Consider the following 27956-nt stretch of genomic DNA (forward strand, 5'->3'; position numbering starts at 1 on the left):
TCTTCTTCTTCTTCTTCTTCTTCTTCTTCTTCTTCTTCTTCTTCTTCTTCTTCTTCTTCTTTTAGTGAGAGCCATTTTAAGTTAGATTCCAAACCTTTTTTTTAACAAGTCTCGGAAAATGTTTGGTATCTCCATTGCTTCTGGTGTAAGTAGACATTCCAGGCTCAAAGCTGGGATCATTGTCAGATCCAGTGTGAAGATTTTGCCCATTTTTTCTTCCAAGAGTTTTATAGTTTTGGATCTTATACTTAAGCCATGGATCCATTTTGAGTTAATTTTTATATATGGTGTTAGGTGAAGGTCCAGCTACATACTTTTGCATGTGGACATTCCAGTTTTCCTAGTGCCATTTCTTGAAAAGACCATCTTTTCCCCATTGGATCATCTTGGAACCCTTGTTAAAAAAAAGTCATTTGACCATATATGTGAGGGTTTATTTTGGACACCCTATGCTAATCCATTATTCTAATGTCTGTCTTTATGCCAGTACAATAGTGTTTCGATTACCACACGCTTGTATACCTTCCTTCTCAGGATTGCTTTGGACGTCAGGGTCCCTGGAGATTCAATATGAATTTTAGGTTGGATTTTTCTATTTCTTCAAAAAAATGTCAGTGGGATTTTGATAGCAATTCACAATGTTAACTTTTTTTCTACAAGAACAGCATACCTTTTCATTGTTCAAATCTACTCTGGTGTCTTTTAGGAGAGTTTTTTATTTTTTCTCATAAAGGTTTGGACATTTCTTGTTAAGTTTGACTAGGCATTTGGTTTATTTACTTATTTACTTAATATAGGTATGCTTTTATTTGTAATTATAAATGCTGCCTTCCATTTTGTGTCCTAACTAGCTTTTGTGTATAATATATGAAGGCCACTGATTTGTGTATGTGGATGATATAATTCTGTTTTGTCACATTCTCTTAGTGTTTTAGTAGTTTCTTCATTAGCGGTTTTCAAATTTTATGTGTGCAATTGTATCATTTGACAATAGTTCTTCCTCTTCCCAATTATTCTGTCTGTAATTGCTTTCTTTTTAAAAATTACATTGGCCAATACCTCCAATTTTATATTAAAAACCAATGGAAATAATAGATATGCTTGATTTCTTTCAGACTCTAATGTGAAAGCCTCTGGTGTTTGTCTAGTAAACGAATGTTGGATGTTGGCTTTGGGTAATATATAGAGAGAGGCATTTTGGAAACAAAAGTGAATAAGAAAATTTTTATTCTCAGGGAATTTACAGACTCATGGAAGGAGACAAGGAAGCCTATGTTTTTATTTATATATAAAAAAGTATTCATTTACTTATAAGGTTTATTTGCAAGAAATTTTACCATAAATGATGTGTTTATGAGAGGCATTATAGTGTAGTACATGCATTTTTCTCAATGTTGCCCTTGAGGGGGCAAAAAATTCTAAAATATTATAATGGTTTCTAGCACTCAAAAGCTCAACTCTACTCAACAAAATAGTATTTCTTGGCATTTAATCCCATTCTCTTTAGGGAGAGTTTTATTTTTCTCCTGAGGAGTGGGGTCCAATAATGAAAGAGAGATTTAGACAGGTATAGGGGATCCAGACTACTTGGGTTCACATCCTAGATCCACCAATACTCAACTGGTTGTATGAGCTTTGGCAAATTACTTTATGTCACTCACTGTGTCTCCGTTTTCTCACCTATAAAATAGAGATGTGAGCACCTACTTCATACCATTGTTTTTTTTATTTTTTTGATTATTTTTCTTTAGTGTAACTGACACACAAGTTTACATTAGAGGAAACAACCCATTTTAATAGCATAGCAACATCTGCCAGAGGGGTATGCACAGACTGATTTACAAGTACCTTACAAAAGGCATTTACCACAATCTTGGTGATCAGACAGCGATGCTTCTTAGTAGAGTTGATATCTCAGTAAGTTGAGACCCTAGTGTAACTAGAGGTTACATGGAGAGAATTTCATATAAAAGGAATAGCATGGACAAGGCATAGAAGACAAAATGGAACACAACTCTATCTGGGAAATAGAGATTGTTTATGGAAAGGTGGGCATGTGAGAGAAGTAGAGAGAACAGAAGTGAGTTGGAGTGGCCATCAAGGACTTTGCATTTTATACTAGGGCAAAGGGGATTAAACAGTGGTTTTAAGTCTTTTAAGTAGTGGCCACACTTGAGTGCTTCTGAAGTTCTTCCTAAAAGAGGCAACATATATACCCTTGCCCCAGTTGTGTTGTGCTTTGCCATGTGGTTTACCTTGGCCAGTGGGGCAGATGTTCGTGGATAATGATGTGGAAATATTGGGGTTCAGAGGCAACAGCCAAGAAAGAATGCTTCAGACATCTTTGGTGCAAAAAGGTGGTTTTATTAAAGCACAGGGACAAGACCCATGGGCAGAAGAGCTGCACTGGGGTTGTAATGGGTGACTGATTATATACTTTCAAGTTGGGAGGGGGTTAGGGATAGCATAAGTCTCCAAGGAATTTTGGAAGCAAGGTTTCTAGGACCTTGAAAGAGCCAGCTATTGTTAGGATAAGGTCATTTGTTACTGTCTAATAAAACCTTAATCATAATTATGTGGAATAAAGTCAAAAAGGAAATGTAGATAATATCAAATTTCCTTAGAACCTGCAGCCCATTGACAAATACTTGAGGCTGGCAGAGTAAAACATTCCTCCAGGAATTCCCAACTGTTTTAATATTGATACTTTCCTTGAGGGAAAAATAACCTTAGCTTGACAATAAGTAGGCCTCCAGTATCCCATGTGTCTTCTTTAGCATATTAAAATGCTTTTGTAGGGGCACCTGGGTGGCTCTGTCAGTTAAGCTTCCGTCTTTGGCTCATGATCTCACAGTTTGTGAGTTCGAGCCCAGTGTTGGGCTCTGTGCTGACAGCTCAGAGCCTGGAGCCTGCTTCGGCTCTGCCCCTACCTCACTTGTGCTCTGTCTCTCTCTGTCTCTCAAAAATAAATAAATGTAAAAAAAAATTTTTTTTTAATGCTTTTGGAAACTTCCCTCTGTCTTTACCTCCCCCAGCTCCCAAGTAAACAATCAACTATTCCTCACAATCCCAGGGCAGCTCTTTCTGCCCATGTGTCCTATCCCTGTGCTTTAAGAAAACCACCTTTTTTGCACCAAAGACATCCTAGGAATTTTTTTCTTGGGTTGGCTCCAGAGCCCCAACATTTGCACATCAATAAGATCCTTCAGATGTATATCAGTGAGCTTTATGCTTAGAGGATGATTGCAAACATATATTTGGGGGTAGAGATAAAGGGAGTTTCCAAAGGAATTTTTTTTTTTTTTTTTATGTTAAAGGAAACCTACAGGATCCTGGAGGTCAGGATAATGTTAAGCTAAGATCACTTTTTGCCCTCAGCAAAGAGTCAACATTGAGGCAGTTGAGTTCCCAGAGGAATGTCACTCTGCCTGTCTCACAGACTTGTCAATGGGCTAAGTTGCAAGGAAATTTAATTTTTTCTTCTGCCTTTGTTTCCCACATCAGATATGACACAAGCAAAGACTTAATACGTACTTGTGGTAGAGTCTGTTGTCTTGAAACATTTCCATTCCTATAAGAAGAACGTGCCTTGAGGAGCCTACTGGGTTCAGAACAGTAAGAAAAACCCAGAGCAGACCTGAACTAAATCTATCATTTGCAGCCAAGCCTAGAAAAGTCTAAATAAAGAAAGCAAAAGCTGTCTTAGCTCACATCTGCAGATGTGAGCATGTATGATTCTTTTTATAAACCACTGAGTATTGGGGTGATTTGTCACACAGCAGTATTATTACAGTAGCTGACCAATACAGAGAGAGAAGCATAGAAAAGGACAGCCAGTTTGGAGATAATTAAAATCAACTTGCTGAGGTACAATGGTGGTCTGATTAGGATGATGGCAGAGGAAGCAGAAATAAGAAGGCATTTTTGAGAGACATAAAGGGTTAGGATTTAAAGGGCTCAGTGATACTAGATTCAGGGAGAGAGAGAAGGAAAGCATGCCCAGGTTTCTTGCTGATATAACCGGCTAAGACGGGAGTCTACTCTGTGAGACACAGACCACAGAAAAAGAGCAGGATCAAAGGTTCTGTGTTGAACATGATGAATCTACCAATGCACGGCCAAGTGGACATGTCCTTGACCTCTGTCTCTTCATCTACAAAATGAGGATAGCATCATGTGCCTCCACCTACCTCTCAGGGTACTGTGGAGAACAAATAAGATAAAACACACAAAAGCACTTTGAAAAGAACACATTACCGATCAACTATGATAATTATTAAAATTAAAGCACTCACACTTTTCATTTTCATGCTGCCAGATGCAAAAAAACACGCTCTAATTTTATTTTTGAAACCGTGCTACTGAGTTTGTAGCTAGTCACACATTCTTTTTTATTTTCTGAGAGAAGGCAGAGCTGATGCTTCTGAGAAATAATACAAACAGTATTTGTATTTTCAAAGATACATAAGGAACAGAATTTGGAGAAAAAGGATTCTAAGGCTACTGTTAAGAAGAGCCAGGCTCTTGACTTGTAAAGCCTCAAACTAATCACTAAAGCTCTCTGGGCCCCTCGTTCTTCATTTCGGAAGTGGAGATTTGTACTTGCTGATTTCTAAGATATCTCACTGTTCGCAGATACATGAAACGATGAGCTCTCATAGCATTTTCAGCTTTACTTACCTCCTACTAACTAATGATACTCTTCAAACTTGATCTGTAATGTAGAAAAGAGTTTCACACTTGCCTGTCCTCACCCACGTTAGCTCAGTCTTTATCAGCAACTTTTCTTTTGGAGCAAATTCAGGCAGTCCAGATTGCCTGTTACATCCCAGGCAGGAAAGCTTATTTTCATCTATGTGTGAGAGAGAAGGATCTAGAAGGAGTTCTGATTGGTTTACTTCTTTCACTGCAGCAGAATTCCATTTACCACTTAGTCAAGGTGGTAATGAGGGTCTCTTTACCAGGCAACTGTGGCTGCCATCTGGCAGGCCAGCATCATAGACTCGGCAGACAGAACCAATTAGTCAGAACCCACACCTCCCAGGAGGCCTTGCTGTATTTGGTGGCTGGGTGTTAGCCCTGCTGAGTCTCCCACAAGAAACCTCATTGAGTTCTGGGAGGGGAGGAGCAAATCATCCCCCTCTAGCACTACAGAGCTAGCAAAGAATCCACATCTTGGAGGTCCAAGAACAGCTTATTCAGTGAACATTCTGGCCATGATAATGGCTACTGCGGAATCTGTTCCATGAATGGGCTGCTTGATGTGGTAGAGGGAGTGTCAAGAAACCCATTTCCATTTATAAGAGAAAAACTAGAAATGACTTAAATGCCCATCAGTAAGGGATTAGTTAAATGAGCCATGTTATATCCATACAAAGGAATGAATACAGTTGGTGGTGATTAGGAGCCTAGGACTTGGGCTTCAATTGCGGCTCTGTCCCTTCTCAGCCTCAGGACCTGGGCAAGGCACTTGACTTCCTTGTTTTTCAGTTCCTTCCTGTACGGGCTGAAGAGAGTAAGAGTTCCTACCTCATTGGGTGCTTGGGAGTACTAAGTTAGTTAATACATGTACAGAACTTAGAATGGTGCCCGGCACATAATAAATGATATTTAAGTGCTTGTTCTGAGTATGATTCTCATAGAACCATTCAAGATGATGCTTAGGAAGAATTTTTTGAAGCCAGGGTGAAAATTCTTAATATGAAATGAATTGAGCAGGATCACAAGGAGTAAATACATAATGATTCTCATTCTGTATCTATGCACAGAGAAAAAAAGAAAGAAATATGTTATTATTTTTCTTTGGTTGAGTTTTCTTATATTCTCCATCTGCCAAAATTGTACATGAGTATGCAGTACTTTATAATTAGAAAGATGATTTGAAAAAAAGAGAGAGAAGAAACCCTGGATAAACATCTTCTCTCTACACTTACGAGCCTCTTCAACTTTTCTGAGCCTCAGTTTTGTTTTCCTTCCCTTTTTGAAGTAGGCTTCATGCCCAGCGTGGAGCCCAACACAAGGCTTGAACTCATGACCCTGAGATCATGGCGGGAACTTAGATCAAGAGTCAGATGCTTAACTGACTGAACCACTCAGGTGCCCCTCTGAGCCTTAGTTTTATCATCTATACCATAGTGATAGAGAAAACACTGGTACCTACCTCAAGGGGTTAATTCCAAATAGCAAATGATATAATTTATCTGAAAGCAACCAGTCAATAATAAAGTGTTTTATGACATGATATTATTACCAAGGTTATCCTTGGGGAGTAACAATAAATACATTAATGCCAGAGTCAAAATTATGTAAAAACTCAGAGGTCGTTAGAAGTTCACAATAGGTCACTTCACCTCTGCAGATGCACTATATCCTGCTGCAACCAGGCCCTGAATTCAAGGACTACTTATAAGACAGCCGAAAGAACACATTAACTGGGGATTAAGAGGCACCATTTCCAGCGTAGGTTGTGCCACTGACATTCTGGGCAAGTCACTGTTCTTTTGGGACCTGTGTTCAACTAGACCTTGCAGAGTATGGTCTGAGGTCCACTGGTGGGCCATTAACCACTCTAAATTATAAGCTTCGCAGAGTTCTTACGAGGAAAAGATCACAAATCTATAGGCTTTTATTTTCTCAGATGACTAAAGACTAGCTAGGATCTAAGTGATTTAGTAAGGGCTATTAAAATTATAAACTAAAAATAGTTATGTTAGAGTTTACTGCAGACTCGAATTCAGTATTCTACTGAAATATTTGGCTGTCACTTAATGCTTGGCGTCACTGCAAAACTCCTACTCTATGTATCCGTCTAAATGCAATTTCAGCAATTTTTGGAAGTGGTACTTTGTTATCAATGAGTCATTAGTTTTGTCTTGATTTGGATCCAGTTTCCAATTGCTGCTATTCTTGCTTTTTAATTACAAATTACTAATCATATGGATTCATCATTATCAAGTTAGTGTGTTGTGAATTGTTTGGTTGATTCTTAACAGAGTGCAGAGATATATATTTCTATCAAGATGGTTTTGGCTGATAATTTTTCGATATACAGTTCTGGTCGCATTGGATTTTGAAAATAAATGACCTCTTCTTGTAATGTTAGACAGACCTTTCCCCCTGAGCACATCCCAGGGTTGCATGTACATTTACATGTATCACTATATGATTATCACTGATTTAGCTGCAGGTAGAGTAGGTTGGCCAATTCACTTGGTGGTCAACCAGAATGCAATATACAAAATGATCTCAAATTTATTTTCTGATTTAAAAAATGAATTCCAAGTCCCTCCTATGCAAAATATATTAATTACCATTAGTACAAGGGTGTGTGGTATGAACCTAATTTGAATTTTCCTAGTCAATTACCAAAAGAAGCTTGGGTTTTTGTCACTCACTTTGCCATCCAGAAATCTGCTTGTGAGTGCTCCTGTGAGGAATTTCTGGTTGTTCTCTGGGCTCTGGTTGTTCTCTTGGTGCTTGTTTTCTTCCTCATCATCTGGGTCATGGTTGATTTGATGATCAGTAGGATTAGTAGGAGCTGGGGAGTCTCTGCTCATCTGTCTTGCACTACCAATCATGGATTTCTGGAGTACTGTTTGAGTTTCTGCCTTCAAGTTCTCATTTTCCTTGCTGTGAAGAAACAGTTTTGCACTTTGTTACTCACAGGGCAGACTCTGAATACACTAGGCTGGCATAAGAAATAGAGGGTGTTACTCTGGTGGTGTGAACAGTGGTAACTCAGCACGGTGGAATGAAGGAGGAGACGTTGGTTACTGTGTATGGATCATTTAGCTAGAGAGACTATGCTATCCTGTGGCTTCTTTTCTTCTCAAGAGTCCTCCATTTAAATTTAATATTAAATAGGGAAAAGAAAAGGAAAAACCAACTGTAGGAATGATTCAAAGAAATGCAAATAATAAACAAACTAAAAAAAAAAAGAGTCTACCTTGTTTACCAACTGAAGACTCACAAATCAAAGCAATTATAAGACATCATTTCGAATTTAGAAAACTTCGAAAATAAGAAAGTCAAATGCCAACGTCCATATAAATAGATATAATTAATATATCGGGTGACCTGACAAAATGTATGAAGGCTCAGTCAGGAAGTCGCAATGCTTTAACCTACTAAATCAATATTTAAAATTGTGTATTATGGAAAAGAATGCAAAAGCAGAAAAATTTTAAATTCTAAGTATTTAGTAATAGGTGAATATGTTGAATATTTCATTCTATGTTCATATGATAGAATTTATAAAGCCATGAAAATAGTTAGGAATAGTCTTAATGACACAAGAAAATGTCCAGTTATACAAATAAGTGAAAACTATAATTATCTCAACTATGTAAAATGCATGTACATAATATATGTGTTTATGTGTGAGAGTACATAGTACATCTAAAAAGAAACATGCCAGAAATAAACAGTAAGTGTCTGTGGGTAGCAGAATTCAGAATATTCCTAACAATTTATTTTATGATATTACAATATTATTTTATAATCAGGAAAAGTCAATTTCTATATAGCTATAGAAGGCACACTAAATTCCAACTGTTAGTATTGATACAATGCAAAGGATCCATTTTAAATCATGACATCATCGGAGCATAAAACAATCACTCCGTTACTTGTTGATTTGATAAAGCCAAACAAAGCACAGGCAATGATTTGAATGTATGTATGCTTTTTACAGAAATCCTCTTGGTTGAGGTAGCATGAGAAGGAAAGAAGGCCTGATAAAGAACTCAGAGGAACACCTACATTTACAAAGAGCAGAAGAGCCCTACAAGGAGATTTAGAACAAATTCTCAGTAAGGCAGGAGGGAAACCAGGGAGTGTGGGGCTTGGAAACAAAGTGAAAAGGATGTTTCCAGAAAGAGGGCATAGTCAACAGTGTCAGGGGCTCCTGAGAAAGGTGAGTTCTGAAAAGTGTCCATTGTTTTAAGCCATAAGGACACCGGCAGGAATCTTGACAAAGGAGCTTCTGTGAGGTAATGGCGATGGATGCCGGGCTGAAGTAGGCTGAAGTAGGCTGAAGGGGGCAAGAAACCAAATCCCAGAGGCATAAAGACCTCTGCAAAGAAGTTTGGCTGCAAGAGGGGAGAGAGATGGATTGGTAACTGGAATGCAATGAGAGTTTCAGATTGGGCTTTGTTGTTATCATGTTGAAGGATAGTGGACACATTAACACAATTAAATGTCAATGGTGCCAACTGAGCCAGAGGGAAAGAGAGGATGTCATTGAAGAAATATGATGAACCCCAACAAAGTGAGGTGGGGTGTCATTGAGAGAACAGAGGTAGAAATGAAACCTCAGGGTAGGATAGTAGGGAGATAGGTGAGGATGTAGACAAATTTATTTATACATTGGGTGACAGCTTGACTTTTCCCTTTGATATATAAGGTATGCTTCCCCGTTGGCTCTCAAGGGGCAAGTGCTAGGGAAGGAAGTCTGAACTAAGGGCAGATGGCTTGAGGCAGCTGCTATGAAAAGTGGAAAAGAGCTGGTCAGAACAAGAAGAAAGGTTGGCTTGGTACAACCAAGTAGCCATGAAGGTTGGAGACCACAATTTTGTGGCTTCGGGCTGAGAGGGGGCATACCCTTCTCTAGGATTGCCTAGGAGTCCTTGTGGAGATGGGAGAAGGAGAGATGGGCGCGTTCAGGGCTGGGATTTTCCAGATGGGTGCAGTCAAATGACAACAGAGCAAGGCGGGAAAGTGAGGGCAAAGGTGTATATTTAACAAATAATTCTTGCAGTGAAAGAAGACATAGAGCATATGATCCCTGACCTCAAGAAATTTCATTTCATTTGGCTGTCCAAAAATAACACAAAGAGTAAAGTTAACCACAGGTAAAAACCTGCTTCCAGAAATTAGATCGATAGCTTCTAGGTAGTGGTTACCTTTTTAGGGAGGTGTAGAGCCCAGAAGGGAATACCAAAGGCTTCTGTGGTATCTGTACTATTCAATTTTTTTTGGTTTTGGTTTTGTCTTTTACCTTGGCACTTGTTACAAGGGTTTAACCCATTTGCGAAAATTTGGTGAGACTATATATATGACATGTGCATTTTTATGTGTGTATATATAATAGATAGATAGATACATTATATTTCCATAACCTGTTCAAAGAAATTAGTATAAAATTTACATAAATATGAAACATACTTAATTAGCATATAAATCAATGTCAAGTGAATATTACAGAGAATCAGTGCTATTTGAAGTTCGTAAGAGAGACGAATAACTAGGATTTGCAATGGTTGCAAAAATAATATTACTGAGCGGGGCGCCTGGGTGGCTCAGTCGGTTAGGCGGCTGACTTCGGCTCAGGTCATGATCTCGCAGTCTGTGAGTTCGAGCCCCGCGTCGGGCTCTGTGCTGACAGCTCGGAGCCTGGAGCCTGTTTTGGATTCTGTGTCTCCCTCTCTCTGACCCTCCCCCGTTCATGCTCTGTCTCTCTCTGTCTCAAAAATAAATAAACGTTAAAAAAAAATTAAAAAAAAATATTTCTGAGCGTTTAACTACATGACAGTCCCATTAGAGCCATTCACATACACTAGGTAGTTAATCTTGAGATTAACCTTATAGGTAGGTGCTTATATTATTTTCGTTGTTAGGATGAAGGAATTCAGGCTCAGAGAGTTGATGTGATTTGTCTCATTGTACACAGCTTTTCAATAGTGGAACCGGAATTTAAACCTAAATCTGCCTGATGACCCCTGAGTGCCTGCTGCCCATAGAGTCAGGAGAGAATCCATGAAAGTTTACATTTTGTGAGGAGCAGAGAGTAGAGGAGGAGGAAGTGCAGATTTGAAGGCAACAATGGGTTTGGGGCAGAGAGTTAACTCCACTGGCTAAAGGCAAGGGAGATAAATCATCTTTTTGTTAATCACCTTCAAAATCCTTTTGTGGGCAGTTTCGGGACAGAATTGCCTGAGAAATGTGAAATGTATCTGCCTGTCTGTTAAAACAGTCACAGTAGATGTAAAACCAAAAATAACCTGTTAAATCTGTTCAAAGTAAAAGCTGTTTAAAAAAAAAAAAACAACATACATAGCACTTTAAAATTATCACGAAAATGACTCCCCAGCTGAGAAACGGCATGTGCCTGTTGTTAGCACAAACAATTCGTCAACACACATCGGTTGTTAGGCTGTTCACAAACGCACAGTTCTTTCTTCGAGGCTTGTGTGCTATCTACCTGCAGAACTGAAAATAGAAATTTGCCATTTGAAGAGGAGGAAAAAAATGCCATCGACACGATCTTGGAAACAAGGCACGACTGGCTTCTTCATGTGTACTTCTGACCTCGGCTGCAGCTCTCAGGGACGCCGTGAAGAGTTTAGTGCCATCCTGCAACTAGAGCAATTAGGATTACTGCATTGCTGGATGATAAAGAAATGAGGCAAACGCTGTTCAGTTGTTCCCTCTGTCACACTGGGCTCTTCCTGCAAATCAGCCCTTTAGGGCACCGTCTACTAGAGCTCAGAGTCTCAGGGTTAGAAAGAAACATTGCAGGGGCTTCTGGGAGCATCGACTGCCCAAAGCAGTGTAGAGACTTCCCATTGGCCCACCTCCGGTATAACTCCAACTCACCAGATCTCACATTTGATTTGGATTACACCCCTGCCGAGAACATCAAATCTCAAATGGAGGACCCAGGGGGGCTCAGGGAAAAGGTCACCAGATGCCATCTTAAAGGTCTGCCAGCCTTGGCAGAGACTCGGTGCCACCAGCTTCCAACTGTGCGCCATCTAACAGGCCTCCAACCCTCTGGAGAAGACAGTCCTGAGTGTGCCAAGGCAGTGAATGGGGATCCAATTTCAGTAAATGAAAGCATGTTCTTATTTGGAAGTAATAGTAGATAAGCAACACAACCAGACTTTCCTTTTTTAAAAAGACAACAACAAAATAAAAATATGAAATGGGACTGGGGAGGGGAGTGTAGCTGAAAATCTCACCAAACTCCACGGGGAAGCTGAATTGTGAAGCCTGTGCTAATGTGGCAAATGTTATTGTGATGAAGTGTGAGGGGTTTTTTATTTTTTCTTCTTCGCCTTTTTTTTGTTTTTTTTTTAATGCCAGAGAGCCATACCATGTATTATTATGATAGAAATTAAACCTTCAGAAAGATTTTTAAAGTACTTTAACTCCTAAACCTATGCCCAAATCATTGCTTCATCATTGGAATTCTATGAACTAACATTCTAAATGCTTCCATGAGTCAAGCTGCCATGTATAAATTTACATAAATCCTTCCATGTTATCTTAATCATCCTGAAGAGTGGGTATTTTATCACCATTGTGCAGATGAAAAACTCAATGATCAGAGAGGTTCAGTACATTCCTCAAGGCCACCTTGCAGGTAGAGATCTAGGATTCATTCCCAGGTCTGTGTGGCTCTAAAACACACGCCCCTTCCTCTACATTACTCCTCAATTTTCTACCAACAATATACAAACTGTTTTAAGCAACAGGATTTTTATTCTCTTTTAACAAGTTAATAAAAAGGAACATCTATCAAGGCATCTCGTCCATCTTCCCAGCTAGACTTACGTCCCTCCACAGAACCCTTAAGTGGCTGACGTTCCGCTGTGGTTCGTAAACTTCCCAGGGGCAAGGAATTCATTATATCCCCAGAGTTATTCCCAAAGTATTCCATTTCTTTCTTCACAACATTGAACCAAACTCTGACATCAATGAAATTAACCAAAGTTGATTTCTCACGGCAGAGTAAAATAAAAGGGTTACTTTAGATGCAAAATGAGCAACCAATCCAATCCGCTCTTACTCTTTGGCGTGATGTACTTTTGGCTTATAGAAAATGATAACCCAGCACACCTTCCTCTTCTGCATCTTTCTTCCGTCACTTATATGCAGTTGTACAGCATGACATACACATTTACACCGTGGATGTTTTCTTCTATTTGAATTGTCTTTCAGCTATGCACTACTATTTGATTAATGTTGTATTGGGCATCCAATGGGCTGTATGGTCTTTCAATTTTGTGAAAAACTGTGTGATAACAGAAAAAAATAGAGTTATGTAAAAAGGAGATCATAGAGCAATTTCACACCAAACCGGCTTAAGGAGGATGGGAATGATTCCATGAAGGTATTGACTGAGAGGAAGAGGTTAGAAAGCAACCAAAAACATTTGGGGTCTGAGAAATTGCAATCTGGGAGACACAGAGTGGACCCAAATTGATAGTGTGCTCCAAATTCCAAGCAGGGAGTACAGGTTTATAAAGGCAAAACCCACAAGATTGTATAGCTTGTTTTGAAGGAATTATAATTGGTGCTGACAGAGCGAGACTAATATGTAAGTGGCTGTTTACTTAACAGATACTACATTTTACCTATTTCAGTCCAGAGTAGAAGAGTATGCTCCAGAAGGTGGTGGAGTTGCAATTTTCAAGCTGTAATTGACTAAAATCAGCAGTCCCTGGTGTTCCAGAAATTGAAACAGGAGACTGCGCAGAGGCCTGGTTTCCTTAATATCCACCCCTCCCTGTTTTCAGTCATTCTCTTTGCAATGCTTGCTTTGCTTTGGAATCTTCTTCCACAAAGGAATTGACAAATAAAATGTAGTTGAAAGAGGAGATAGGAGGTGGGAAAATATTCCAGAAAGGATGAAGGGCTCATACTTGGAGACAATGACAGTGGTTTCTAACCTTTGAACCTCAGACCACCTGAGGTGGGTCATAATCATGCAGGATGCTGGATAATAAAACACAACTTGGATCACTCTGAACTCAGTGAATTGGAATTTCTCAAAACAGGACAAGAAAATATGTATTCTTTGCAAACATGTCACATGATTCCTATGTACACTGAAGTTTAAGAAACAACAGTGTAGAGAATGAAAAAGAGGGGTGTCCGGGTGGCTCAGTTGGTTAAGCATCCGACTTCGGCTCAGGTCATGATCTCATGGTTCGTGAGTTCGAGCCCCGTGTCGGGCTCTGGGCTGACAGCTCAGAGCCTGGAGCCCGCTTCAGATTCTGTGTCTCCCTCTGTCTGCCCCTCTGCTGCTTGCACTCTGTCTCTCACATTGTCTCAAAAATAAATAAACATTTAAAAAAATTTAAAAAAAGTCTTTTCCATAATTGTGCAAAATTAATCCTTAATCACAAGCAGTATAATGTAGTGGTTAAGAACATGAACTATCTGTCCTACGGACCTGATTCTGAATCCTAGACCCAGATGTCAATGGACTTTGGCAAGTTACTTCACATCTCTGATTTCCAGTGTCTCATCTGTGAGATTAGAAAAATAATCCTTATCAATATAAGATGTACAAATTATGTACCACTGAGCCTGGATCACAGTCAGCCCTTGACAAATGGTAATTTTATGTTAGTCCTAGAGTAGAGTGCTATCTCCTTTACAAACACCTCCTTCATCACCCAAGTACAGAGAGATGCTCTTCTTTCCTGTGGACCCTCAGAACTTTCTTTACTGGTAAAGTAAAGTTCAAAAGATCAAAGTTTCATAGTACATAAGAACTGAGGAAAATTTATTTCGATAGGTAAAAAGAGAAACAGTCCAGGGGCGCCTGGGTGGCTCAGTCCATTGAGCATCCGACTTCGGCTCAGGTCATGATCTCACGGTTCATGGGTTCGAGCCCCGCATCGGGCTCTGTGCTGACAGCTTGGAATCTGGATCCTGCTTCGGATTCTGTGTCTCCCTCTCTCTCTGCCGCTCCCCCGCTCACACTCTGTCAATCTCTCTCTCAAAAAATAAACATAAAAAAGAATGTTTTTAAAAAGAGAGATAGTCCATATAGTCCATCTCATCGCCTTGTAATTGACTAGAAACAGTGAATCCAAGTTCTAGAAATCACCTACTTTAAACAAACAAAGGAGATTAATTAGTATTAAAATCTGCTCTGATAAAGCATAATTGTTCAGAATCACTTTCCTTAATTTTACAGAAGAAAAAAAAAAACAAAAAATGAAATATTGAGTCATCACAATGTCCTCAGGTGGATTATACCCAGGAGTTTTGCAGACTGCGCCGTTTTTAAATCTTTGAGCCAGCCTTTATCAGCTGGAAATTTAACGTCCTTTGCACTTGCGTTCTAGTCTGTTTTGCTTTTGCAAGTCTAAGCAAAATGACAGTGCAAAACTGGCTTGCCTTTTCTCCAATTATCTCAGTGCTTTAAGGCACAGTTTCTGAGCCAGGACTTCTTTCCATGCTGTGAGAGAATGCAGCACAAACCATCTCTCTCTGGACCAACCCCCAGGTACATCCACGTGGTCTATGGGAATGAGGAGTAATAATTATTGCTATGTTATTTTGTTTAATTAGGTTGAACTAAATCAGGGGTATCAGGAGATCATGGATTTAAATAGTGTACTAGAGGAAAGGAGGAGAGGATTTTTAGGGCCGTGGAAATACTCTGTAATGACGGATACATGTTATTATACATTTGTCCAAACCCTTAGAATGTACAACAGCGAGAGTGAACCGCATTGCAAACTACAGACTTCAGGTGATTATGTTGTGTAAATGTGAGCTCATCAACTGTAACAAATGTATCACTCTCGTGGGGGACATAGATAATGGAGGAGGCTATGTATATGTATATGTGTGGGCAGAGGGTGCATGTGGTATCTCTGTATCTTCCTCTCAATTTTGCTGTGAATCACATTGCTCAAAAAAAAAAAAACAAAACATTAAGGTCTAAAAAAAGTTTACTACACAAATATAAACCTGTGCTTTCTCAAAATTATAAGCAGTTAAACTAAATGTGGCAAGGTGCTATAGTATCTCTTTATAGAACATTTCCACATACATACAGAAACTTTTGTTTTGTTTTTTTGTTGTTTTTTGTTTGTTTGCTTTTAATGTTTATTTATTTTTGAGAGAGAGAATGTGAGCAGGGAAGGGGCAGAGAGAGAGAGAGGGAGACACAGAATCTGAAGCAGGCTCCAGGCTCTGAGCTGTCAGCACAGAGCCTGATGTGGGTGAGCCCATGAACCATGAGATCATGACCTCAGACTAAGTGGGACCCTTGACCGACTGAGCCACTCAGGTGCCCTCCCCTTTTTTTAATGTTTAAATTTTGTTTTGCTTTCAAACCAAACTAGGATTTTACAATTTTGTAATCTTTTAAAAGAATTTACAGTCCATAATATAATGCAGGTATCTTTACACATTGATAGTTATGTCTCCATGAGAACATTTAAAATATCTAAACAGTATTTCATTGCATGGATATACAATTTATTTAACTAGTCTTATTTTGTTGAACATTTACTATTCCCCGTTTTTGACTAATTTAAACATTGCTGCCCTACTGGACACGTTCCTATGCCTCCAGTTCCTTGCCTCCTTCCTCAACCCAGGAAGCTGATCGGTGTGGACTAATGATCTGCTCTGATGCCTTCTGATTCTGGCTGGTTTTGGCCAGTGGGTGGCCCTGGCAGGAGATGACTCTTTCTCCGCAATGTTGCCTTAAGTTCCTTGTGTTTCTTGCCCAGAGGGCACTACATTTCTCCAGGTGGCCTGAGCTGCAGAGTGCTCCCCAGAAGCATTCCCCTCTTCTCATCTCTGCAGACTGAGGACGGCTCATAGCTTTGCCTCAGCTAGCCTGTGGTACCTGCGCAACACCTTGATTCTTAGAAACGAAACCCTTCTGGAATCATGCTAATTTGAACTTACATAATCTGTTTCCTGTGGGACCCAGCCTTATACATTATTATGTAAATTTAAAAAGGCAAACCATCTATCCATCTATAATTGTTTCTACAGAGTTGATTGATAGAGATTTTATGCCAAAGTACATGCACTTTTAAGGCTTTTGATACGTGTACTTAAAAACCAATAGCTTAGGGGCGCCTGGGTGGCTCAGTCGGTTGAGCGTCCGACTTCGGCTCAGGTCATGATCTCGCGGTCCGTGGGTTCGGGCCCCGCGTCGGGCTCTATGCTGACAGCTCAGAGCCTGGAGCCTGTTTCAGATTCTGTGTGTCTCCCTCTTTCTCTGACCCTCCCCTGTTCATGCTCTCTCTCTGTCTCATAAATAAATGTTAAAAAAAATTAAAAAAAAACCAATAGTTTATGAGTATTCTTTTTTTTTGAAATCTTTGTTAACCCTGGATATTTCCCTTATAAAGTCATTTCTAGTTTTATTGGTAAAAATAACGTCTCGTTGCTGTTTAAATTTTTTTCATTGCCACTCAGATTGAATCTCCCCCACACCCATCACACACATATCTAGTGTTCATTTTTTTCAATGGTTATTTATTTTGAGAGAGAGAGAGAGAGAGAGAGAGAGAGCTCGAAGCAGGCTCCATGCTGCCAGCACAGAGCCCACAGTGGGGCTCAATCCATGAGGTCATGACCTGAGCTGAAATCAAGTTGGTCGCTTCACCGACTGAGCCACTCAGACACCCCTGTAGGTGTTCATGTTTATTTCTTCTTTGTGAATGGCCGATCTCGATCTTTTGCTAGTTTATGAAACTCACCTGCTTGTCCTTTTCCTACTGATTTTCAAGAGCTCTTTATACAGCAAGAAGAAAAATTTTCCCCTGTCATATATGTTATAAATAGTGTCCTTCTGTGTTTGCCTTTTACTTTTTATTCTGTGTTTTGAAATATAGATTTTTCAAATGGTAAAGTAATAACTTTTACCTCATAGTCTCACTATTTAGGATAGATAGACACCTATTTTTTTATAACATTTATTTGGCATTTATTCACATAATGCCATACACTCTTACTGAAGGTTTTTGTTTGTTTTTTAAGAGAGAGAAAAAGAACATGAGTACGAATGGGGGAGGGGCAGAGAGAGAGAGGGAGAGAGACAATCTTGAGCAGTCTCCATGCTCAGCAAGGAGTCTGTCTCAGGGATCGATCCTCTGACCCTGGGATCATGACCTGAGCTGAAATCAAGAGTCGTACACTCAACTGACTGAGCCACCCGAGTGGCTTTATGGTTTTATGCCTATGTCTAAAATAATATCTCATGCTTCTTTATATGCCTTACAGTGCCAACAACAATAATAATAATAATAACAGTAATAATAAACCACCAATTGTAGGAGATTAATAAACAGCCTAATGTAGTAAAAAGTCATAAGAGAAGTATGATTTTAACATATTACCCGATCACTTTGAACTTGTGAAAATGGACATAAACGTGTACCCTCTGATTTTGCTCTGTTTTAAGGAAAGGTGGGAGTCTGTGGGTACTAAGATTTTATGTAGATTATATGGCAAGAAAAGCGATAAACAAAGATATCAGTTATTTCTCTAAAGAAAAAAAAGAATAAGCAGGGTACTTGAATTCTTAAATTATAGGTTTTATCTAGTTAATTGGTCACTGCTACAATCTCCTGCGTGGATTACCATAATGACTCCCTAAATGGTCTCTCTCTTTTTACTCACATCCCTTCTAATTTATCCTCCACGCGGCAGCCAGAACCATCCCATAAAAAGTATACGTTTGACTGTGACTTCTGCTGCTCATAATATTCCAAGGGCTTCCCATTCTACATAGAACAAATCCTAAGTTCCTACCATGGCCCACAGGTGCCATGATCTGAGCCCTGCTCTGACCTCATTTTCTAGCCCCTCTCCCCTTGTTCACTCTGCTACACCAACATTGGCTTCCTTGGTCCTCCCTAAACATGCCACAAGGCTTTCTAGGGGCTGTTCCCTCTGCCCACAATGCTCTTTCCTTGGGTATTTGCCTGGTTTACTCTCTGTGCAGATCTGGGGAGGCACCAGGAGCATGGAGAACACCTGCAGAGTCACTTGGTACAGGCTGAACCTCATAGACAGAAAAGCAGCAGCTACGTGGGTGCCCTGGTCTCTGGGTGCTGTGCTTCTGAAAAACCGTATCCTCTCACTTTTTACGAAGTGAGCATGAGGTGGCCTTGCACACACAAAAAAAAATCTGCTTAGGCTCCAGGTGGTCAGTTTAGGTGCTGTTTGTAGCAGGTGCTGGGAAAGCCAGATGTCTAACATTGGAGAACTTGGACCTTGTGGGAAGTTGCAGCCAGCCTCTTCTTCTGAGGCACGAGCAGGAAGAAGAAACCAAAACTTCTAGTTTTATGGAAAGTTGGAATCTGGTGAGCCACACGCACCAGTATTAAGTTGGGCCAGTCTTGGCCAGCTCACTGTTAAGTAACCATGGATAATTCTTATTGGATAATTCTGGCTCTTGTCTCAGTTCAAATGCCATTTGCTCAACGAAGCCTTGTGGGAACACTCTCTGTGACTTGATATACTGTTATGATCCCCCTCTATTTTTCCTCATTTGAACAGTCATTCTTCATATGTTTGCTATATGTCCCCCATCATTAGAATTTTAGGTATACTGCTGTATTCCCTAGACTTGGCACTCAGCAGGTGCTCAATTAATGTTTGTGGAAAGGAGATTGATGGAACTCCACCTATGCATTGGTTTCTAAAGCTTTCAACATTAGCACTTTTAAAAAGTTCAACAAAGCAAAAAACAATGTATAAACATGAAGGGCTCTGAGGGATGAAAAAATGACAGAATATGGGCTCCAGGATAATCATGTGGGGAAATACCAAAACTTTCTTCTTTCTAGGCTACAAGTATCAACACACATTATTACCATTTTTGCTATCCTTTCCTGTAAAAATCTGCAGCCAGCCTCCCTGTGTTTAAGAATGCCATACTAACAGCAGTGCAACTATGGAAGGAAGTGCTTTGGGTCATTGATTCTTGGCATTGGAAGGAACTGTAGAGGCCAGCTTTATTCACTGGAAGCATCTATACTCACAGGCATTTCTTGAAACGAACCCAATTCCTCTTTTATTTAACGACTTAATCCCCAGGTTTTATAAATGTTCCCCTAGGCCACGTTTCACACCCTAGGTTTTCCATCATGCACTGCCTTCAGCGGCCACACTCTTAGCGTGCCAGGGTCCCTCCTAAAACGTGGCCTGCAGAAGCACAGTGCTGTACAGGTGGCATATCCTGTTCTGAATCCACTGGGCCTCGCACATCCCACTCTGTGGATACTCTCCGCCCGTGCTGAGCTCAAACCCAAGGGTAGAGGGGAAAACATTCCATTTTCTCCTCTCCTCTCTACTACCACCACAGACTTCTGGTCACCAAATGTGTATGGGTTTCCTCACGCCAAGCAATTCAACCCCAGCTGGGTATCTCTACGAACCAATTCAGTTGTGACGATATCTACCTAGAGTCAGCACAGACCCTATGGGGTACGCGTTCATTCCCACAAGACTGCCCCACCCTCTTCAGACATCAGTCACAAGTCCAGTGTGTTTTTGATAGACCCACTATAAATCAGGGTTCTTACACCCCCCTCCTCAGGTTTGAGTAATTTGCTGGAGCAGCTCACACAACTCAGGACAACAGTTTATTTAGCCAGACTATTTATTGATTATAAAAGGATATAACTCAAGAACAGCCAAATGGAGGAGATGCACAGGGCAAGGTATGTGGGAAGGAGCGTGGAACATCATCTGTATCCTGTCCAGGCACACCACCCTCCCAGCACTTTGATGTGTTCAGCAACCTGGAAACTGTCTGACTTCCATACTTGTGAGATTTTTAGGGAGGCTTCATCACCTAGTTATGCTCAATCATTAAGTCAATCTCCAGCCCCTCTCCCCCTTCCCCGAAGATGGAGGGTAGGGCTGAAAGTTCTGTTCTTAATCACGGCTTGGTCTTTCTGGTGACCAGCCTCCATCCTGAAGCTGTCCAGAGGCCCACTGAGAGTACCCTCATGGAAACAGAGACACCACACCACCCAGGAAATTCCAAGGAATTTAGGAGCGTTGTGTCAGCAACCACAGTCAAAGACCGAATACTAGAACAGAAGAGGCACCTGGTGCTCTTGTTATCTCCTAGGAAACTGCAAGGGGTTTAGGAGCTCTGTGCCAGGAACTGGGAGCAGAGACTAACATATCTATTTTCTATTGTTTCACAACAAGTAAAACCCAGACATTTATTCCATAGAAGCATTTACACATACTCTTATCTAAACACAGACTTTTAGTGTGTCTCCGTTGATTTTGTCTTGTGGGTTTTAGCTCATTTTCCTGCCAGGGCTTTCCAGCATTCTTCTTCCTACATGTTTACTGAAGTTATTTGTCTGTCTTCCTTCAGTTATGGATTTAAAAAGGTCAAGGTGCCTGGGTGGCTCAGTCGGTTAAGCGTCCGACCTCAGCTCAGGTCATGATCTCGTGGTCCATGAGTGTGAGCCCTGCATTGGACTCCATGTTCACAGCTCAGAGCCTGGAGCCTGCTTCAGATTCTGTGCCTCCCCATCTCTCTGCCCCTCCCCTGCTCATGCTCTTTCTCTCTCACTCAAAAATAAATAAAGATTAAAAAAAATGTTGACTAAGAACAGGGTTACACACAAATCCTCTTAACCTCCCCACCTCCAACACGTAGTGTTGACATCAATTGTTCAGTCACCACCATGTTGGCATAATCTGGTTTTAGTCAACATGTACCAACCCTTAGTGACCATCACTTTCGTGTTTTGTTTTCACAACTAATATATTTCATTCTTTGGCCTGCAATTTTGTCAGGGATTGTCCACAAGCCTCAGGTTTTGTGGTGTTATTACATACTTTTATCTCCTTTTAGAAAATGGGAATATTTGTCTCCTGTCAGTTGGCATTATCTTCTTCTTGATGAGCTTTGGGAGATTACTCCTCAGAGTTCCATAGTTACATCTGCATAATACTTTAGCAACATGAACCTTTAGATTTGGATTTAAAGCAACTAAGCATTGTCTTTCTAGCTCTTTATTTTTCTTGGCATCCACTGTACCCTCGTTCATTTATTAGGCTTTCAAAATGTAAAGACTTTGTACTCAGTGCTGAGGGTGCAATTGTGCACACAGGATTTACAGTTAAATAGGGGAGCCAGAAATGCATAGGAAATCATAGAGTGTGACAGGCCCTTAAGGTTGCTATGGAAGCCCACGGGGGCGAAGGGCAGGGGGTCAGTGAATCTGGGGCTGAAGGTGGGGCACCTGATTAGATCTGCATTTTAGAATGATGATGCTTGCTGTACTTGAAAATTGGGCTTCTCAAACTGTAATGTTGCTTAAGAGTCCCCTGGGAATTGACCAAAATGCAGATTCTGGCTCACTGTGTCTGGAGAGGGGCCTGGGATTCTGCATCTAACCAGCTCCCAGGTGAGGCTGATGCTAGTTTACCATGGACCACCCTTTGGGGAGTAAGCCTTTAGATGAGTGGATTAGAGTAAATAGAGAGAAAGGAAGGCTGGTGGGGTGATGTGGGAGGCAAGTGATGATTCCAAAACTCGGGGACACTTGTTTTATTCTTTGAAGCCTGCAGATCTACTTGTTGAGGAATTTGACTACTAAATGGGTATTGAGTATTTTTCTTTCATCTGTCAATAACTGTACAGGCTAAATTAAGGAAAGAGGGAGGGAGCTCAATTCCGCTCTTAGTTCTTAGTAACCAGCCTCACTTTAAGCCCACAGGGTCCTCACTTGTCTCATCTATAAAATGGGAGACTGGTTGTTATGGGCTGCATTGAACCCTAAAATTCATATGGTGAAGTCCAACCCCCAGGACTTCAGAATATGACCTTGTTTGGAAATAAGGTAATTGCAGATATAATTAGTTAGATTGAGGTCATACTAGACTGGGATGAGCCCCTAATCCAATTGACTGGTATTCTTATAGAAAGGGGAAATTTGTACACAGACACATATACAGGGAGACTGCCATGTGAATCTTCGATTTGTGCTTCCATGAGCCACAGAACTGCCAGAAGCAGGGAGAACCACCTAGAAGAGATGGATTCTTCCCCGGCTCTACTAACCCCTTGATTTCAGACTTCCAGCCTCTGGAACTGTGGGACAACACAGTTCTGTTGTCTAAGTCATCTAGTTTGTGGACCTTTCATACAGCAGCCCTAGCAAATTAGTACATTGATTTAGACCTTGAAGATCACGTTCAGGTCTGACATACTATTCGACCTTCTCCACATAGGCTACAGGAAATCTGAACTAAATGTGGTTATACAGGAGGATTTCTATTTTCCATCCATTATGAATTTGTTTTTAGAGATTATTTATTTATTTTGAGAGAGAGAGAGAGAGAGAGCAAGAGAGAAAGAGCTGGTGAGGAGCAGAGAGAGGGGAGAGAGAGAATCCCAAGCAGGATGTGTGCTGTCAGCATGGAGCCTCACATGGGGCTTGATCCCATGAACCATGAGATCATGACCTGAGCCAAAATCAAGAGTCAGATGCTTAACTGACTGAGCCACCCAGGCACCTCTTTCCATCATTAATTTGTAATTTTTCTTTTTAATTCAGGTTGTCCTTTTAGAGACTTATTTCTTTTTTGGCTTTCACTTCTGTTTCTTACCTAGATTTTTGACTAACAGACTCATCAGATTCAGCTCAAATAAGCCCTCTTGAGACCTGGGCTGAATGGTATACACATAGCACAACTAAAATGCTTCCGAGATAGATTTTAGGACATACCTGACACGACAGTGGTGGGTCTGTTTTTACCTCAGCAACAAGAACCTTTTGAGAATCATTTATTTTTGAACTATCCAGAAATATTTTAGCTAAGTGTGTTAATTAATGGTCCTATGTAATTCCAGCCACGGTAACATCAAGCCCATAGAAAACAGAAACGAAATGACCTCTCTTGATGTTCTTTAAACTTTTTTGTCTTACGGTTGTCATAGAAGAAAAAGAACTGGGTCTTTTATTTCACAGTTCATGTATCTAACCCAATGTAGTCTTTTGTTTCCTGGATTCTGAAATTTAAAAAAATAAAGAGAAGAAAATAAAAGGCACCTTTGCATAAGACAAAGGAAATTTTTCCCTATTTAAAAGGACAAGGACCCTCCCCAACCAACCCTTTTAGGAACATATTGGACTCTGATACTCCTGGAAAAAGAAGGGAATTGGGACACAAGGGGCTGCAGAAAGAACCCCAGAGCAGAATGGAATTAGTGCGGTAGTAATGTTGTCTCTGGATGGGAGGAGAACTGAGCCAGGCATCCAAACTGACCCTAGTACTTTCCTCGCCAAGCACGGACATTTAGTAGATCTTATCACTGTAAGATTATTATATGATTATATCACAGTATCTTAGTTTTCTCATCTACAAAACAGAGATAAGTGGCCGCCCAGACATAGAATAAAAAAAGGGATGGCAAGCATTCCATAGAATGAGATTTGATTTTTTATTACATGTCTTGTATCCCTGGAAAAATATGCTTCAATAATAACAACAGAACCACTGAGTGAGCATCTTGAATACATTCCTGGGCACTGGAAAGGTGTTTTGCATACTTTTTCACATTTGGTCCTCATAACAACCCTACTAGATACATGTGTCTTAGCCTTAATTAATAGATGGTAGAATCTGAAGCCAGAGACATTAGTGAACTTTCTCAATGCCAAAAGGCCAGGAAGGCACGGAGCCAGGATTCAAATTCACATCTCTCAGCTCTGTAGGGATCCCAAATGCCGGACTCATGGGCCGCAAAACTCCCTTGCTGTGCCAGACAGACATTACTAATTGATTATAGCACTCACTTAGGAATTTTTCTGGGCTGACAATACTGATGGTGGGGAGTTAAATTTACCCTGCTAATGCCTATGCTCCATAACAGTGGTCCTGATGGCCTCATTTTCAGAGATTCCGATTCAGTAGGTCTTGGGTTAGATTCCAAATCTTTATTTGTAAGGGTTTTCTAGATGTTTCTGATGGCAGCCAGGTTTGGTTTCCACCACTTTCAGCACCTTTGTTTTGTGAGGCCAGATCTTATCTGTTTGTCTCTGTGTTTGGTCTGTCGGTGTCTGAAACCAATGGAAAAGCTATGGGAATAATCTCAGGAGGGAAAGGCCACGATTGACCAGCTGCTCTTTATGGAATGATACTAGAGCAAAGGCAGGTCTCATGCTTTCTTTTTTCTTTTGTGAACCACCAAAATGCTGGAAGGAAGACCTAGTCATAGGCTTCTGTGCCAAATATCTGGTGAATTTTAAAGATCCATGAGTGTCCTCCCTTACATGTGATTGTGATGAGTTGGAGGGAAGAAAGACCTTGTAGCTAAGCTCTGAGAAGCCCCTGCTTGGAGCAGTATAGACTATAAATAAGAATAAATGAAAATCTTATAATTTATGATTCATTATTAATCCCACCCCTTTAATTCATAACAAATTGACTAACACTGACCCCCCCACCCCCGCTAAAAAAATTACTACATGTAGTAGATTGCACACCTGATGAGAAGCAGCAGAAATACTCCATTAATATTTATAAATGTCTCTTTGCTTGCATTCCTCATCTATTTGGAAAATCTGCCTAAGTAATTAAGGAGTAAGGGAAATTATAAAGATGAAAAATATCAGGAAAACAGTGCTCATGGAAGTTATCAACACGATTTTGCTTCTACTGTTACTCCTTCATGACTTAATTTTCCATGGACAACATTTTAAAAATGTAAATTTCCAGTTTAAAAAAAACCCAGCAACTCCAAACTTCATTATCTTCTCAGCAAAGCAGACATTTTTCAAACAGTAAACTTACATCTTTGGCTTCTCCATGAGGTACCGAAAGTGTTTACTTCCAATGATTTTCACCACTATCTCAGGCACTGCATCTGATCCACACGGAGTCTTCCAAACAGAAGACATGCTTCTCAAAATCCTTGGGTTGGAAAATAAGTAAACCTTTCATCGTCTGGATTTCCCATTAGTCAATTTACTGTTGTCAATTATAACAACAAAAATAGCAGCAGAACAAAGTGCTTTGCCTATCTTATCTCACTCGACATTCCTGATAAAGCCATGAGTAAGATACTCCTAATTATGATTATCATTCTTGTTTTAGTTGAGGGGACAGGCATAATGTACTTATGCAACTTACTCAATATCATAGAATCAGTAATTAGCAGATTTGGGAATCCCACTCAAGAGGTCCACCAAATCGGTCTGCTGAGCCATTTTGGGCACTCTACCTTTCTGATATTAGGTGGTTTCCTTCCACCTTTCTTACGTGATTCTTGTGAAGTGAGAGAGGAAACCAGGGCTCTTCGTGGGTATATGAAGATCTTATATTCAGCTCTCATGCTCAGTTTCTCCTTTTACAAAACCGTGATAATTCCAATTTTATTCCCTGGGTTTTAGAGTGAATCCAATGAGATAATACATCTGAAGGAGCGCTGTACATAGGAAAGAGGGATTTTTGTTGTTATTGCTGATGTGTGTTTCTGCAACAATCCAGTGAATCTACAATTGAGATCCAGTATTAGATAAGTACTGGATGTTTATACAGATCTGATGCCAAGGGCAACTCAGACGTTCTATAAACCTGGCCCCAGGCTGATCACTCTCTTTCAGAGTCTGCTATTATTGAAAAGTCTTCAGAGGTCATTCTAATCCAAACGCTGGTTTTACAGACTAGTAAACCAAGGCCCAGAGAGGTGTATCATTTGACGAAACTCACACAGCGAGTGAGAACAGACCTGTTTCTAGCGTGCAGGTCTGAAGTAGACCAGCGCTCTTCCCAAGACCCCAACTTCACTTAGTGTGTGGCCAGCACGCAAGAAAGATCTGCTCTGCCAGGATAGCCCTGTCCAGGGGAACCTGCAACCTCTGTGAAACTGTCTGAAACTTCAAGGACCACAGTTTGTGATTGTGGTGTCCACTGTCTGCCCAGCAGCTGCACGTCAGTCCTGAGCCCTTTCCTGGGATGAAACAGAGGGGGAGGCCTTACCCCCGAGGCGGCGTTTCCCCACCCAGGAAGCTCAGGGATACTCAGTCTGTGCTCTCCCAGGATCGCGACCAGAGACAGCCTGGCGGGGAACATGGTGGGGCGGGGGATTGGAGGCCAGGAGTCGGGCCAATCACCGGGCCCAGCGCGCGGGCGGGGCTGCTACCGCCGGGTCTCTAAGGACGCAGAGGCTGTTGCTGGGCGGGGTCCGAGTCTTCTTCCACCTGCTGGAGAGGGGAGGGGGTGGGCTCCTCCACAGGCGCCGGGGTGTGGCTGCAGACAGGCGAGTCTGAGTGTTCTCCCATCTGTGCTTTGGAGCTTCTCCAAGGCATGTGAGCGTCTTTCTTGCAACTCCTTCGCTCACCTGTGTGATGAAATGAAATAAGAATATTAAAAAAAATAAGTTTGAGTGGTATCTGTATGCCAGATTCCTCATTTGAGCCAGGCAACTATTATTACTTGGTAAGTTAACAATTACCGATAACATAGTTTTATCTATATTTTAAAGATTAAAAAAAAAAATAAGGCTTGGGGGTGTTGAGTAATTTCCCAATATGCCACGAAGGCAATTGACAGAGTGAAGATTTGAATATATTCCTACACATCCCAGATTTCCAGAAAGTTTTTATTGTTCAGAGACTAAAAGCAAACACGGGTAAAGACACTTTAAATGGATTCCAAAATGGTGTTAGTATTTCCAGCAGCAGCCCCAGTAACCATCCTGCCTATCTCCTGCCCTCCGGCTGTGCTGTGTTTTGTGATTTACTGTATCACCTACTGGCACGTGCAGTGTGATGATACACGCATCCCCCCTCTAGGGCTCTCTCTCTAGTGGCAGAGACACACAGGACATTCTGTGATATACAAAGTACCTCGGGGGAGGAAAGGGGACAGTTCCCTTTTTACTCTGCCAGCCCAGCCTTCACATGGTCGCCAGAGCAGTGTTCCCAAGGCCCAATTCTGATAAGTCCCCACCTCAAGTCAAATGACTCCTATCAGCCATGGCGGTTGTCCGTGGTTTCAAAGTCTTCCACACCCTATGCTCAAGCTACTTCTCCGGGGCTTTCTATACTCCATCCAACCCAGTCTACTAACTGGCCTGGCCTGAACCTACCTACCTTTCTTTCTTTCTTTCTTTCTTTCTTTCTTTCTTTCTTTCTTTCTTTCCTTCCTTCCTTCCTTCCTTCCTTCCTTCCTCCCTCCCTCCCTCCCTCCCTCCCTCCCTT

The 27956-nt window shown here is 40.9% G+C and overlaps 1 protein-coding gene across 1 annotated transcript in view; it reads right to left on the reverse strand.

Moving 5' to 3' along the window:
* CUNH1orf87 (chromosome unknown C1orf87 homolog) overlaps positions 1-26858 on the reverse strand; it is an 81013-nt gene extending 54155 nt beyond the window's left edge. Inside the window, 3 exon segments of the mRNA XM_040456076.1 lie at positions 7395-7629; positions 25546-25665; positions 26734-26858. Of these exon segments, the coding sequence (XP_040312010.1) occupies positions 7395-7629; positions 25546-25652 (342 nt within the window). The 5' untranslated portion in view covers positions 25653-25665; positions 26734-26858.
* Positions 26859-27956: the final 1098 nt, after the last annotated feature.

Source organism: Herpailurus yagouaroundi, unplaced genomic scaffold (genome assembly GCF_014898765.1).
Source record: "Herpailurus yagouaroundi ecotype Mexico unplaced genomic scaffold, PumYag 77, whole genome shotgun sequence".
Taxonomy (NCBI): Eukaryota; Metazoa; Chordata; class Mammalia; order Carnivora; family Felidae; genus Herpailurus; species Herpailurus yagouaroundi.